At 42.2% G+C, this 15685-nt stretch overlaps 2 protein-coding genes across 11 annotated transcripts; one reads left to right on the forward strand and one right to left on the reverse strand.

Moving 5' to 3' along the window:
- Positions 1 to 570: 570 nt before the first annotated feature.
- On the reverse strand, positions 571 to 8791 carry si:ch211-167b20.8 (protein phosphatase 1 regulatory subunit 3F). 4 transcript variants are annotated; one of them, XM_047578812.1, is made up of 4 exons: positions 7406 to 8791; positions 4980 to 5029; positions 4705 to 4781; positions 571 to 2301 (listed from the first exon to the last, which is right to left on the reverse strand). In XM_047578812.1, exons 1-4 carry the CDS (start codon positions 8272 to 8274, stop codon positions 1366 to 1368), a joined length of 1932 nt encoding a protein of 643 aa, XP_047434768.1. In that variant the 5' UTR covers positions 8275 to 8791; the 3' UTR covers positions 571 to 1365. The 4 variants fall into 4 exon arrangements, with proteins under 4 accessions (XP_047434768.1, XP_047434742.1, XP_047434760.1 ...); XM_047578786.1 differs by having other exon boundaries at positions 4705 to 4790; XM_047578804.1 differs by having other exon boundaries at positions 4705 to 4784; positions 7406 to 8790.
- A 318-nt stretch (positions 8792 to 9109) lies between these two features.
- tspy (testis specific protein Y-linked) lies at positions 9110 to 14978 on the forward strand. Of its 7 annotated transcripts, none has more exons than XM_047578831.1 (8): positions 9110 to 10999; positions 11105 to 11182; positions 11272 to 11398; positions 12068 to 12222; positions 12510 to 12586; positions 12844 to 13025; positions 13253 to 13300; positions 13508 to 14978. In XM_047578831.1, the coding sequence occupies exons 1-8, from the start codon at positions 10055 to 10057 to the stop codon at positions 13561 to 13563; spliced, it is 1668 nt and encodes a 555-aa protein (XP_047434787.1). In that variant the 5' UTR covers positions 9110 to 10054; the 3' UTR covers positions 13564 to 14978. The 7 variants fall into 7 exon arrangements, with proteins under 7 accessions (XP_047434787.1, XP_047434805.1, XP_047434779.1 ...); XM_047578849.1 differs by having other exon boundaries at positions 9243 to 10999; positions 11272 to 11383; XM_047578823.1 differs by having other exon boundaries at positions 9251 to 10999; positions 12841 to 13025.
- The last annotated feature ends 707 nt before the right edge of the window (positions 14979 to 15685 follow it).

Below are 15685 nucleotides of genomic sequence, written 5' to 3' on the forward strand. Positions count from 1 at the left end.
CAAGTCTGGGAAAAGCGAGTGTGCTCTGATTAATAATTTTGTTTTAATGCCTAACGCGTAATCCGCATATAATCCACAGGGTGTCGAAACCCGAGGACAGACAGAAACAAATACGTGTTAAAAGTAAAAAAAAAAAAGAAAAAGAAAAAAGGTTGTAAAATGTACAGTGTGGAGTTGTAGCAGTAGTTTAATTAGATCACACATTTGCATGGTTAAAAAATTAAGATGACATCAGATGACATCACGACTATAACAGAAATAATCCGTGACCCCTCATCGAGGTTTTCTGAGAACTTTCAGCTTTCAAACACTGATCTTATTGGCTTACAATGGCCCAATGTGTACTGCAAGACACCATGACTTCAGCGCAATGCATGACCTTTGGCTACTATCTGCAGCTCATGTTTCTGTCTGTGTATTTCCACTTCAAGCAAAGCTGAGCACACCCCAGTGACGGAGGCGCTGAAGGCTCTGGTGTTATTTTGAAGGTGTGTGCACCCTCACGATTTCCAAAATTGTCTCGTTAAGTGTGCAGAGAAAAGCGTTGCAATAAACAAAGACACAAAGTGATACAGGGTAAGGGGACCGTTTTAATGGCAACACACTGTAGAAGAGTTCACCATTTCAGACATGTCATTAAGTGCTTCAATCTGTCTGTTAGGTTGTGAAAGTTGGGGTTGTGCAACAACAACAACAAAATAGATGTACCAACAAGAATCACCAGGAGGACGTATCAAATGGAAGGTGCTGTGCTGACAGTTTTCCATTCGTTTTCCCCTCAGCATCCACTTCAATCCTGTGTTTGTTTGCTAGTGTTAAGGCAAAAATACTACCACGCTTTGCATTTTGTAAACAGATTCCCTTTCGTATAGCAGGTCTCTTTAGTTTCCCACGCCATGGTAATGTTATTTTATTTTATTTTTTTCAGACACAACAACACATGGAGCTCACAGACTTATGGCTGTGTGTGGTTGGACAACAACAGCCTCGGCTACATCGACAACAGCAAACTAGCCAAACTAAGTGCGACGAATTACTGATTGAACAAATCAGAATAGAACACCATGTACACTATCTCCACATAACCACAGGGAAAAAGGTCATTATAGAGCACTTGCACAATATCTCTAAAAACAAAACGCTGTTTTAATATAAGAGGGAGCTCAATGTTGTGGTGGTACCAGGATGATTACTGTTCTATTATGTAACATTTGCATGAATATATTGTCTTTACGTTTCAGAATCCTTTCGTTAGACTTTGCATAAAAATTAACCGCAGCCCCCCCGTGAGCCTCTGTGCTTGTCTCGGAATCATGGGAAGGCACTTGAGTGGGGAAAAGATCCGAATGAAGCCTACAGGGAAAGTCACAAACGCCGCAAAACCAACAGCAGTCCAATGAGGAAGAGGGCACCGGGTTCCTGCAACACTATGGAGAGGGAGACAACTCCGCTCAGAAAGATAAAGGATGGCATCAGATTCCTGTTGACGACATGCTCGGATTGGGGCTCGAAAACCTCTGACAACGTGTTTTGTTCGTTCTCTAATAATGTGTCGGGGGAAATATGGGGAGCACATCCGGTCTCTTTCCGGGCCGAGACAGACTGAGGAGTGGGGTTTTGGCTCCCCTCATCGCCACCTGCACTCGCTGAGGGGACCTCTGTGAGCTCAGGTGACGGTGGAGCTTCACCTTCTGCTCCCAGACTCTCTGCTACAAGACACAAATTCACAGGCGTGCTGCCTTCCTGCTGCGCCGTGGACATGTCGGCGTCTTCTGAAAATCCTTCATCACGCTCACTCAGTCCCACTACGACCTCTTGCTCTGAGCCCTGAGTCACACTGGGAGAAGAGACGCACTTGGAAGGCAGTTCAAGACAAGGGCGACTTGCTGGGTTCTCGGTCGATGCGTCCTCCTGTGTCTCAGTGGTGAGGAGACACATGCGAGGCTCCTCTGATGGAGGGATTTCCTCTCTGACAGCCAGGGAGTTGTCTGGTCTCGGTTCGGGCTCTTGTTCTAGAGAAGGAGCTGCAGCAGGCAGCAGTGCAGCGGGAGTACTGTCTGTGGGCTGCTCTGACATTTGGTTGCCTAATTCACAGTGGAGCCTGGGTAAAGGCTGTCGCTTATCTGGCTGGACTGATTCGCTGGCACAGAGTGGTTGGGCTGAATTAGATTTAAGCGGGGTTTCAGAAGAGATACAGGGAAACATTTCACCTGGGGACATAGTGTGAGAGGACAGTGTGCCATCAACGGATGGAAGCTCCTGGTTGGATGGGACAGAGGAACCAGACGGGTGGTCGGCAATCTGTTGAAGTGAAACAGTGAGACGACAGTGACAGCCAGGAGAGTGTGAAGACAAGGAGGAGAGGTTTGTATTCCACATTTACGTTGCACACTGAGGGAACCTTTTTACTGCATCCAAATGTTTGTCTGTGGGCCTCATGCTGACATGAGGAAATGCAAACAAAACATGGGCAGGATGACGAGATTTGCAAAAATGTATGATTTTCTCTGGCTTTAACTGGAGTCATACTGCACAAGATCTATTTATCATTTTATATTTTTATCCTCAGGTTCCCAAATGTACATCTTTGTACAGACTGAACCAGGTTGTTTGGACTTTGAACAGTAGGGATGAGAACTAACGCCATCCCCTAGATACAGTGCATTTATGTTTGTTCAAAGAGGAAATTGCCAACAATGTACAGCAGGAAAGAGCTTTACCTGAGACTGCTGTGGCAAAGATACAAGGTCAAATCAAGATCACATCATTATTATAAAAGCATGAGACACAGAGGAAAACAGCAACCAGAAGAACAAATGCAAAAGAAAAAAAAAACACTTTAAACACAAGAAACAGAACGTCCACAATAAACATGTAGGTGTTAGGCGGAGGAAGACGGCTAGATATAGATAAAAAAAAGTCAGGGCTTTTTTAACATCATAGTCTATATCTCCATGCTTCTGGATTAACAAATTAACACAACGAGACGTCCTCTAAATTAACAAGTCTTAACTACCTTACTGTTTTTACTAGATTTTTTGTCAGAAGATATTTTCACCAGACACTTTCGTGAAACGTAAAAATCAAAACAAAATGATTTTATAGCATCATAATATGGCGAAAAGCTTCAAAGGAACCACATTTGTGTGCACAACTGAAGGAGCCATTGAAAGAGAAAGGCTGGACGTGGTACGAAGGGAGACAAATGTTGCAGGGAACTTGTTCATTTAGTAGTCGACTGGTTAATCTTTCATTTCCTGAAGGAAAAAGCATGCATGTGAATACTGCGGTGGAACAAACATGAGGATGAGCTGGATGAGTACATGCCTAAACAAATACATCCGTGTATGGGTGAGATATTAACATCAGGTGCTATCATATTATTCAGTTAGAGGATGGAATATCGTCATGTTTTGTCAAGTGAAATAATGCAAACTTTACTTGTCTCCTACAGTCACACATTTCAACTTTAAACAGTTCTCTCTTTGACATTCAACGGCTACATTTACATGAACAATATTCCTGACTGAAATAATTCTGATTAGAGAATATAGTTTCCCCCTAGAAACTCATCGTGTCACCTGATGTCACAAACATACACAAAAAGAATGTATTTATTCAAACCTGAGAGAAACAACCTGATTACGTCTTTATATGGTTATTAGGATGCTAATATTTTCCTATAAAACGGTCTGTACCAGCCCTCACAATTCCATTAAACATTTCTTCTGATCCATTGTGTACAGATTGAAGAGGTTAGATGAGATGTTTGTAGGTTTGACTGGGACTGTTATTTTGATTATTACTGAAATGCTTGTGCCCATGTAAAGACATTTCAATAATTTATTCACATTCTCACATGTGTATGCCAAACGGGAGGTGGTTAGCATGGCTTAGCATACGGTAAACACTAAAAAGCAGGTGAAAACAGCTAGCCTGGCTCTGACAACTAAAATTTTACAATTAGTTGGTTCCAGTATTTGTGATAAACTTGAGCTTCGTATTTAATTCTCATCTGATCACAATAAAGTCAATAAGGCTATTCAGGAAATGTTCCAGCAGCTAGGTCACAGAGGTTAAGCTGTGCTTTTGTCAGTTACTGTGGATTGTGATTTCTATGGAGTCGTAGTCGTTTTACTACACCTATTTCATAATTTTATGTATACTTGTGTATTATTTTCATAACTTAAACATTTTATTTATTTTTATACTATACATTCAGTCCAAATGTGAACATTTGAGGAGCATGCATCATGATATGAATGCAACGAGAAACCGACATAGAGAATAACATACAGTATTCGTGCTACAGCGGTGGAAAGCAAGACTTTACCTAAGTTGTTGCTGAAGCTTCAATGAGCTGTGAACAATATAAACAACCAAGCCAATGATGATAAACTTTAAACCGGGGGAGAGAAGTGTTTGTTATGTTTTATTAGATACATGACTTATTTACAGGGATAAGGCTGCTCACCTGTTACCTGCATGCAGGCCAAGACAATATGAAACTAATCCAACTACTTTTTACACGTGTGTCCTACGATGGCAGCCAAGCTTACAGTATATGGTAGCATGGGCTTTTTTCTTTAAAAATTAACTTCTTTAAGAATTCTTTTTTTGTTTTTAAGCCTCCAGTTCAAGACCTTTTGGTCTACCACTCACTGCATTAAAATCTGTTCCCTCTTCTTCTTACTTTACACTCACCTCTATGTCAATCTCTGGCTGTATGATAACTGGACACACAGGTATAGGCCGCACAAGTCTTGACGAGGAGGCCCCAGCTTCTACTGCAGATATAGAGCAGATTGATAAGATGAACTGAATCTTGGTTAAAATAGAAATAGAAGCAATTTTTAAAAGTAGAAATAAAAACACTATTTTTAGCCTGTTTCACCACACATCTGAATGGCTTCGTTAGTCTTTGTCTGACAGAAAATCAATATAAAAATAGATTTTATGCAAAGCCATGTATTCTTTACCTTCTTCTTCTTCTTCTTCTTCTTCTTCTTCTTCCTGCCCATCCCCTGACCTAAAATCATTGACAGCGAAAGAAAAGAGATACATTCGGGTTAATAAAATAGTACGCACTTTAAAACACTGCCAAGTGTGTCCATGATTTCACAAATAAAGCAACTGAAATGTCCCAGAGAGACTGTGCGCTGAAACACCAACATAATAATGGCGCAATACCTCAGGTTGAGTAGTGCTCAGTGAAAACACAGTGTACATAATGGTTTGTGTACAGTCGGTGGGTATGATATAACTGTACTACGAGGAGAAGTGCTGTCGTTAAAGTAAGCCAACAATGGACAGCAAAGTGACGGATCCATATTCATATCTTGGTTCACTCAGACAGTTTTGTATTTTGAGTTCATTCTGCCTTATGAAAGCAATATTTAAATGCCTCAATGATCACCCGTCACATTTTTTCTGTTCGCCTGGAGGGCTGGGTGGAGAGTCTTGACTAAGGGCAAGTACAAGCACAATAAAAGCCAATAGAGACATAGTTCAGTTAACATTGGTATTTATATATCTAATGTCATTGCAGCAACTGTGATTGAAAGAAAATTCTAAATACTAATACTAAATGAGTTTCGTGTATTATTTAGGAACGTTCACTGTCTGAGGGCACCTCAGTTGAAAGAAGTGGGGGGCAACATTGGCAAGGGTCCAGTCAAGCAGGCCAAGTGAAGTAAAGGTCAAGAAGCATGATGAGCATGTGGCAAGAGCTACAGAAGCTCTGCACGTCCTGGTGTTTGTTGCGCTACAAGATTTGCATCAGAGGGGCGGATTTAAAATCTGATAAAGATATGACGCAGATCTTTGGAAGTTAAAGGCGCAGTCATGTGAAAGGATCATTTGGTAAGCTCTGCACCTTACGGTTTTAAAGGTTACATTTGAGATGGCAGGTTACTCTGAGAGAAGACACTTGGGGACGTGTTTGGTCCAAAACCAGACCTGAGCATGACCTTAAAGAAGGGAGCGTGTTTATATCTACGCCTTGTAGGGTGTGACTGAAAAGACTAATTTAGATGCGGTGCCCTAGTCTGATCTGATTTTTTAACCCTGCTTGACCCTGGTCACAGTGGAAAACAAGACTAAAGATTAGGACTGTTACACCTCAAGCCTTATAATATAACAGAAATTTAAAGAGCGATATCAACTGTTCAACTTTACAAACACCTCAGAGCAAAAACTCAACCACGTCATGTAGTGATATTAACATTCTAGTGTCTACACTCGCTAATAATCTTTCTCCCACTCGCTGCCTTGTTAATATACTAAAAATCAAATTAACTTCAAAGCACCATATCAATTTGTAATGGCGATGCTGATACCTTATCTGCTCCCGAAACTTCCTGTTCAATCATTCTCTTTCCCTAACCTAACAACCCATCTGGCCCCTTCCTACCTTCAAACAGCTGCAGCAGCGAAGGCCGCTACATGACGGCCACCTCACTTTATACACCGGTAATACCAGTTTTATAGGTCCTTACAAGCTTTGGGATCTTTGCAACCATCTCCTCCGTCACAGCGCATTGTGAGATTCATCACACACTTTCACGTGTTTCACTCGATGTTACAATAAATTAGAGGACTAGGACTTTAATGGAGTACAGAAGGTAGCCGAGCGAACTGTGTGCCAGCCTCTAATTACACAAGGGAGAGAAGCCAGTCTGTTCCTTTGAGATTTTGCTGCTCCCATATGACTCTGATAGAAAAGGTCAGAGGTACGTTTTAGTGCAGGGAATCGCCAGGGTTGAAAACGACACCCTCCCTTTGCCTATTTTGATCGCCTCACATACGCCAGTGGGTGATTGGCATTCTTTCACAGTGCGCACTCCAAGAAAGACCCTTTCCGTCTCTCACTTGTCTCTAGACTTTAAAAATCAAAAGCAAATGCGCACATCAAAAGTTTATGACCTGATACAGTGCTTCCCCACTGTCACTGAGTCCTTGTTGATTGTAACTTTACTGACACTCTGGTATCCTTTTGTTCTTAGTCTGACAAATGTAGTTTCTGGGCAGAATCACTGGACGAAGCTGAAGTTATTTTAGCCACAAAACCTTGCACGGATTTAATATGTACAGCTCTGTAGCTTTTGTACAGTGCATTTATTACATCCAATCCTTTCTCTTTGTGATTTCTAAGCTTTTAACTTGTGAATTTCTTATTTTGTTCCGGGCCTAATAGGGTCCTAATATCCCACTGATTAAAAACAGGACAGCTTGCAGGGTCTCAAGTTTGACCAATGATCAGTGAGTTGATAAATCTGTGGATGTCAGAGAGCAAAGACATCAAAGGCAGACAAAATATTACATAGACAGTTTACTGTCTACAGTTTACAGTTTACTGAAGTTTACTGTCCATCCCTTTGTCTGACAAATGTGATATGAAATGTACCTGTAAGCTTTAGGAGGTTTCAGGATACTTCTTATTTGCTGTGCATCGATGTTTGCCTGAGGTGCATCATCTTCATGGGACAGGAGAAGGGTTACCACATAATTCATAGAGGAGTTATTGGCCCAGTAATCACCATTAGAGGTTTCATAGCGAACGACAAACTCAATGCGAGAGCCATGTGTGATATAAGGAGGTGCGAAAGACAGCTTGAAGGAGAACTGATCAGTGTCCCCATCATGAGAGCCCTGGATGTACTCTGCTGGGTGATCAAAGTAAGTCACCCAGCTGTCCATGGTTGATCTGATGTAAACTGCTTTGTGGAAGGAGATGTTCAGGACTCGCACGATTCCACTTAAGGCAAGTGGCTCATTCTCCACTGGAGACATCTGCTCAACCTCCACTTTGTTGTTGTGCACAGCCTCCAGCAGGGCACTGGCGGTGCGCACAGTAAACTCTGGGTACACGCGATAGGTCGGCTCTCGCTTTGGCTTTCGATACTTTGCCTCCTCTTCCTCCCACTTCGCGCTATCAGCTTCGTCGTCCGAATCAAAGGCAACAAATTCCTTCACATCCACCAGATCCCCACCTGTTGTATCGGCAAATGACACTCTCTTTCCGGCAGACAGCGCCAAATGGATCCGCATATACTCAGCAGTCTCGTCGTAGATGGACGAGCCTCTCTTTCTGGGCACCGGGGAGCATCTCGGGATGAGGCGGACGTTTTCAGAGTCATCCTCTTCATCATCGTCGTCATCATTATTATTGTCCTCGGCGTCCATGGGTGACCTACTCTCTGAACCCCCGGCTGACTTGCCAGCTTTAACAGTGGTGAAAAGGCCCTCTTGACTCGGTATGGTTAAAAATGACATTTTTGCAGAAATGTACGCACAAGGAATCGTTGCGCCGAAAAGGGTTCATATGGCGTCTCCAAACACACTAGTCAATACTCATAGTTCGCGCAGCAGTATCCAGTCTTGATCCAGCGCTGCGCCGGCGTTACGCACAGAGCTTGTGCTGTGGACGTGCGGCGTTTAATGTCACCTCTGGAAAGCTTGCCTTTGCCAGCCCTTGTGATAGTGGATCCACTGGTTTACATGACTTTATGCTTTAGAGTTTGGCTGCTGTCGCGAAAGCAGCAGCCTCTAATTTTAGCACTGACCTACAGTTTTTTCCATGCCCCGAATTTGTTGTTAAGTTGGTATAATCCTGCAACTCCCCCTTGTTCTATTTGGTTCGGGCTGTCAAAACGCCCACTACTGGATTCCGAATATTAATTTATTATCATATCCAATTACCAACATTAGTAATATATAGTTTTAAGCCGATGTAGGCTCGACATCATGTGTATTTACTGAAACCTCTGGAGACCTCATGAGGTGTCATCAGTCTAATATTGTCACTAAATATATCTCAGCTTAGACTGTAACTGATCATGTTTGATGAGTGTTTGTGCAATTTAAATCGAGCATCCTGATGAAAGCTTTGTAATCAAATGCTGTGTGTTGATATTGTAATTTAAGGTCGTAGTTGTAGATCAGAACATGTGCTTTATTTGGAAAATTACAATTCAATTATACAAAAGTAATTTAGAACATCTAATTTTATTTATTTTTATTTATTATTTTATTTATTTATTTTTTTTTGCCAGGGGGTGATTTTGAATAGTCATACACTACTGGGCAGAATTTGCTCCTGATCATTTTTGCCATGCCATGTGAAATTAGGCCATACCAAACCTGCACATGTGTGGAGAAAAAAAAAAAGAAGAGGCTGTGCCATCTTGATTGGGGGGCTATTTATAGGTATGTGCGTCCAAATCTTTTTTTGGGAACAGGCCGTACCCCATCCCACATTTGACGCTGTAAACCACCACGCAAGACACTGTTAACACCTCCAAGACATACCTTACGCATAAAAAGTAATGTCATTCACTAGGCTCAGAGTATGAAATATTGTGTTATTAATTCAAATGTTCTAAATTTGTACATCACAGTTGTGTTTTATTTCAATTATACAGTATTTCAACACATTAAACAGACGCCACTTAGTTTTGATGCTAAACGTAAATCATATAATATATGCTATTTACTACATTTCTTGACGCGACGGTTTCCTCCGCGCAGTCGAGCCGCGGCTACGGACGGACTGCCGTATAAACACACCCTTGCACGCGATTGGTGGAGACGTTTTAGCGCGACGTATCGCAGCCAATCAGGGGATTGTTTTTCTGTCACGTCGTTGCACGGATAGTAAGCTAACGGATAATGCAAACATAAACTAATATAAAGAACGAGGGTTGTAGCTCACCACGAAGCTGCACAGAACGACTTGGTTGCTTGGAGCGAGACTTTTCTGTTTTTGTTTTATTGGTGAAAATGTGGCGCGGCCGCCGTTGCTCGGACACGAGAGCTGGCTAACAACTGTTAGCAATAGCCTGCTAACTGTTAACGTCCCACAAGGCCGCGGAGAAATACGAGGGCTGCTTCCTGTTCTGGCTTTATCAAGTATGTAGGCTGCACTACGACTCGATATCGAGTTCGCGGCAGTATTTTGAGCATCTAATTAAGCGCTGTGGTCGATTACATAGAAATTGTTTAATACGAGCTCGCGGGCTATCTAGCTTGTTAGCTATTTAGCTAGCTAGCTAGAATGAGCGAAGTGACAGACTGCACACAGTCCGCTGACTCTGCGTCCAGGAAACGGTGTCCATCACCCGACCAGGATGGAGGTAGCACGGTTCCCAGCAAGTCCGCCAAAGTAGGCGATGTGTTAAAAGAAACAGGGGTAACTTCTGAAAGTTGTAAAAACAGTGAAGCCGAGAGCAAAGGAGCAGCGGGAAGCGAGGGCCAGTCAAAGGAGAGTGCGGCTGAGCCAGCTGCCGTGCACACGGATGACACCATCACACAGCCTGTCAACAGCTCCAGTGCTGACGGCCACGATGCCAGCAACGCTGACGAACCACAGCCCTCGGAGGCGCATGGGTCGCACGACGCACAAGAACAAGCGGAGAAGACTAAAGGTACACAGCATCGATCCTCAACTCCCATGGACCAGTCCGACTCAGCAGCCATAGCAGCTGCTGAGGCACTTGCCAGTCTCACAGGAGGAGACGGGGAAGACAGTCAAGAGACTCCTTGCTCATCTGAAAAAGTAAAACATATCAAACAGGGGAGTAAATGCAGACAACGTGGGGGGCACCAGTCCTCAAAAGTTGGCTCTAAAACGCAAGCGGCAGCTGCAGACAGCTCCACTTCTGTGCACAGCACTGACAGAGAAGATGCAGATGAGAACCCAGAAGTAGACGAAGGCGATGAGTCTGTGTCTGGATCTTCCTCCACGGCAAGCTCCTCTTTTCCATCAGACAACGAGGACAATGATGATGGGGAGTGTGCCATTGTGTCAGTGAAGATGGCCCCAGAGATGAGGCAGTCAGTGGCTCTTCTGGCGCAGGTACAAATGAGACTGGAAGCTCTTGAGAAGAAAAGCGCCCGCCTTCACCAACGACTGGAGCTGAAGATCAGTCGCCAGCGACGGCCACATCTGGACCAGAGGAGCTCCATCACGAAAACTATTCCCGGCTTTTGGGTGACAGCTGTATCCTTAAACATGGATATTATGTTATTCTCTCCATTCATGCTTTGTGTTAAAGTATTCTAAATGACCATGTGTTGAGTGTTTATCTTAACTTCGATGTTCCAGCTGTTGAACCATCCTCATCTCTCAGCTCACATTGATGAGACGGACGAGGACGCTCTTAGTTACATGACTGATCTTGAGGTAGGAGGTGTCCGTGTTACATTCTTACATGTCTGGCAGACATATACGTTAAGCAGGAAAGTTCAAGCATTTCCTTGTGTTTTTCTTAGATTGAGTCTTTCAAACACAACAAACTGGGCTACAGGATTCGCTTCCACTTCAGGCGGAACCCATACTTTCAGAACAATATCATCATGAAGGAGCTCCACCTCGGGATGGGAGGTAAAAATAAACATGGTGATTAACTCATTACAATTATCATAACATATGTAAGAAATGGACTTGCACAGTACAAATGCTAAAAAGATTTTGTATCATCACACTGTAAAGTACTATACAAATATTGTATGTTAGCTTTTTATTTTGTGCATGAAAAAACCATATCAAATAATTAGAAGTGACAAATATCTAACAACACGTTTTTTGGAAGCTGAACCACAGAGTGACGAATAGATTGGCAAAAAACGGAAGAAGTTCTACAAACTTGACAAATTACACCCACACCCCTCAAACTGTACAGCAGCACAGTCAAACAAGACATTTTAGATTTAGATAGTTGTAGCTGCCTGGAAGAATATTTGCAACAAAACAATCTGTCCTATATTTTAATTCTTTCAGGAGAGAACATCTCTAGAAAACATCTGAACATGGGTTTTGACAAGTTCAGAAAATACTTGCAGATCATTTCTTGTCAGTAGACAATTCTTGATATGATGATTGGTATAATGAAAACGTAATGCCTATAGCTGCAACAGTAGCTGCCATGGCGCCGACTGGTCAAGCTGGCTTAAATCGGCCGTAAGCTTATGGCTCAAATCATGACAGTGAATTCATGTGTGATATTGAGAAAATCCTTTTGTTCAAACGTCTATTTGGCTGTTAAATTCTGAAATGAACCTCTTTCAGGATCTCCCTTGTCGTTCTCTAACCCCATCCTGTGGCATCGTGGACACAACCTGACGGCCCACAGTGAACCCAGGAAGTCGTCGCGGGGGGTTTATGAAACCTTTTTCAGCTGGTTCAGCGACCACAGTAACCCAGGACAAGACGATGTAGCGCAGGTATGGATGACAACATCCTCTTACTGATATTGGGTTATGATAATGGATAGATGTTTGAAGGTTGTCACTTAGGAGTTGTGAAACGGTATTCATTTCTTGAAAGCTTGTTTCTGTGGTGAAATCTATTTTTTGTTTTTAAAATGATAGTCCCTAGACGTGTGTTCCTGTACTGTATTGTACGCAGACGTTTGGTTCTGGTTTGTAGGAATGTGCATGGCATATTTGAAAAACGTCAGAGAACATATTGACTTGAAATATATTGAAAGGATCTTTGTCCTCTTGTTTAGATATTGAAGGATGACCTGTACAGAGACCCTCTGAGATACTACCTCACTCCTCTGTGGGAACCGAGGGAGAACGGCAGGTAAAGCAAACACATCCTCATATTAAAGCTACTTGTGCACACAGTCAGTGGGCAAACCATTTATTAAGCTGTAAATTCCTTCAAATATTCCCAGTACCTTAAAATTATAGTACGTGTGGTAATAGTTTCCTGACATTTTTTTCCTCCCACTGGAGAGACCAGGTGGGATGCATACCAAAATAATGAGTGTATTTACTGTTGAGATGAACTTATGAATGAGTGGATTTGTTTTTTTTGTTTTGGTTTTTGTCCAGTAGTGGCACTGCGGCCAGAGCTTCAGGAAACGGCAACAGAGATGAGTGTGTGGTGATCTCTGACTCGGATGACGAGGAGCAGGGTTCGGAGAAGGGTGAGCCTGAACAAGGCCACAGTAAGGAGGGGGAGGAAGAGGAGGAAGAAGAAGAAGAAGAGGAGGAGGACGACAGGGGCCCAAGTGCAGGTTAGTGGAAAAACACAACTGGTAAAGACTTCTAAAACCCTGAATTATACAAATACACATTTTAATTTCATTTTAGCTCACTTTCTAAATGTACACCTGCTGATAGCTAGTTAACAAAAGCGTCTGTTTAGAACATCTTCTGAGAGACTGAGGTTTATTAGCATTGAGATATAAATGTCTGAGTAATGCAGGCTGAACTGAAGAGACAGGAAATATCTCCTCCTCAGATGAGAGCCCAGAGGAGGAGGATGATGGTGGAGAAATTGTGATTGACGGTAAGACATCACTCTTAACAGCAGTGCTACAAACTCACAATTATCACAAGTAACCTGTGAGACGTCGGGTAACCTTATGGGTGGCAGTTCTTCTTCTTTTCCATGTATTTTGGGTTTTCCGTTTTTTTTTTTTTTTTGTGAGGGTGTGTTTTGATGTACTACAACCATCCTTTACAGTGATAGCTGTAATTTTTTGCCCTCTTGTAGGCTCAGATGACAGTGACCAGGAGGAGGAGGAGGAGGAGGAGGAAGATGAGGCCTGAGGGGAAGTGATGGAGGCGAAGAGGCGTATGTCAAAGAAGGCACGTCGACATCGGGACCAGAGACTGGGAAGAGGAGGCAGAGTTGACAAAAACTAACAGCGCAAGCATTGAATCCTTCTTCCTGATGTTTTATGCACAGATTATGAGTTGTTTTCTATAAGGAGAAAAAAAAACATAACTTTTTAAATCAGGGTTAAATAATAATAAAGCCAAGGCAGCATGTGTCCCCTCTGTTTTATACAGTCGGTACTGTGTATTCTGTGTATTCTGTTCACTTTTTGCATATTTTTATTTTCTAAAAGGATCCTCGGGCATGTTTTGCCCATCGGTTCATACAAGTTGTGTTCTTCTACTCGGTGAGGAGCATTATACCACGACCACGTAGATGAGATTTAGATGCCACTTCTCATCAGATTTTGCATCACAAATCACTCAAAACCTTTCAGAGGCATTATTACCTGTCGTATCAAGATGAAGAAGTTCGGGCTGTTTTTAGATTTAGACGTGTGACAAAGTAAACATGTCACTAGCATTAAATTTGAGGTAATGACAGTACATTTCAGATGCACTGAGTACTGAACCAGAATTTGTTCTCAGGGATGATCATGGTGGTAGTTGTGTGGAAAGAACCCTACTGATTTTTACAAACTGGTTATTGTTGGTTGTGTATAAAAAAAAAAGTGTACTCTACTGTAGTAAATAGGAACAATTATTGTTTTAATAGACTACTTGTGTTTATTCCTCTTCTATGCTTTCCGTCCTGTTACTCACCAACCTCCAGCCCTGTCTGCGACCTGTAAACCGTCTCCGATGTTCAGAATCGTTGTGTAGCTTGACCAACTTTCCTCTGGATTCCTTCTCCTACAATTGGTAGAGTTTTGTATTTTCTTTTAACTTAATTTGCTTTCTGAAACATTTAAGGTTTACTTTCTCGTAACGTTTTCAAGATTTGTGTTATCTTAAAACTACTGTATTTATTACAATGTTTTACTACACATCCACGTTATGGCATGCCTGTGCGCGCAAGATGTATGACAGGATGGTTAGATTACTTACAGAAATAAACCGCTGTGCACATCGTCCGTAAACGTTAAACACACAGCCACATCACGGGGTGCACTGTAACAACCTTGGTATTTGTATTTGCTTACTTTTCTCAGCAATGAACCTGTAAATAATACTTCAGCATTGTCCTTAGGATAAGACTTGTTTAATCCATGGATAAATCTATCGAATAGTCTGGATTTTTTCATAAACACGATCAGAAGGTTATATTTTGTGTGCTGTGTTTTATAGAACACTAGTTAATGATACCTACTTGTTGTTTTGGTTGACTTTATTATTTTTGTTTGTTTTTGCTTACAGATAAATGTCCACCTTTTGCCTCAGACCTAATAAAATAGACAGTTGTTTCACCTCGGTGTTTGTTGTGCTTTACGCATACCCCACAACCAAAATACCTTCTTATATTTTCTGTGCAGTGAGCTCACTGAACTGGAATTTATTCATAGAAGAGCCACATGGTGGCGGTGTAGTTCATGTTATTGGCACATGGCCTGTTGAGGCTTAAGGTGAGTATCGGTTGAGTGAATCCAGTCTGTCATTTGAGTACTTTGATCCACCATTGAAATTTTCAAATGTGCATGACGGAGAAAACTTGCCTCAAACGTCCACAAAAGATTCCTAATAAAGCATAGCCGTGTGACATATTAACGTAATCTCTGACTCACTTTGCCGCAACATGTTTCCCTTTAAGACAAGAATCAAACAAAAAACCTGCTGCAATACAGCTGTTCTTTAATGTAGTCCCCCTTTGATATGAAGACAGCTTGTGATATCACTGACATTTTGAATGTAGCACTGCAAATAGCCCGGGGCAAGACATTTTTGGACAGGCCCAGACAAAGGAACGGCAGCGCTGTTGCAATGGTACACTTAAACCCTTGATTCCACTTTTAATGCACAGCTATAAATATTCCACTAGCGAAAAACCTGTCCTGTTGTAGCAGCACCCAGGGTATGCGGTCCAGGATGGGCATATACTATTAATACTGATGATGAAACACATTATGCTCCATGAAGTGATCCCATGTGAAACACGGTATTAGTCTCCTCTTTGAAG

The sequence above is a fragment of the Mugil cephalus genome, chromosome 1 (genome assembly GCF_022458985.1).
Source record: "Mugil cephalus isolate CIBA_MC_2020 chromosome 1, CIBA_Mcephalus_1.1, whole genome shotgun sequence".
In the NCBI taxonomy this organism is placed as follows: Eukaryota; Metazoa; Chordata; class Actinopteri; order Mugiliformes; family Mugilidae; genus Mugil; species Mugil cephalus.

What these genes read in the sequence shown, in the direction of transcription:
- tspy (XM_047578823.1), top strand. Translation starts at nt 10,055, where the DNA reads ATGAGCGAAGTGACAGACTGCACACAGTCCGCTGACTCTGCGTCCAGG. An exon ending in GAACCGAGGGAGAACGGCAG is followed by an intron (nt 12,587 to 12,840) that starts GTAAAGCAAACA and finishes GTTTTTGTCCAG; the next exon opens with TAGTGGCACTGCGGCCAGAG. An exon ending in CGACAGGGGCCCAAGTGCAG is followed by an intron (nt 13,026 to 13,252) that starts GTTAGTGGAAAA and finishes TCTCCTCCTCAG; the next exon opens with ATGAGAGCCCAGAGGAGGAG.
- si:ch211-167b20.8 (XM_047578786.1), bottom strand. Translation starts at nt 8,274, where the DNA reads ATGTCATTTTTAACCATACCGAGTCAAGAGGGCCTTTTCACCACTGTT. An exon ending in AAACCTCCTAAAGCTTACAG is followed by an intron (nt 5,030 to 7,405) that starts GTACATTTCATA and finishes CAATGATTTTAG; the next exon opens with GTCAGGGGATGGGCAGGAAG. An exon ending in AGAAGAAGAAGAAGAAGAAG is followed by an intron (nt 4,791 to 4,979) that starts GTAAAGAATACA and finishes GCTCTATATCTG; the next exon opens with CAGTAGAAGCTGGGGCCTCC.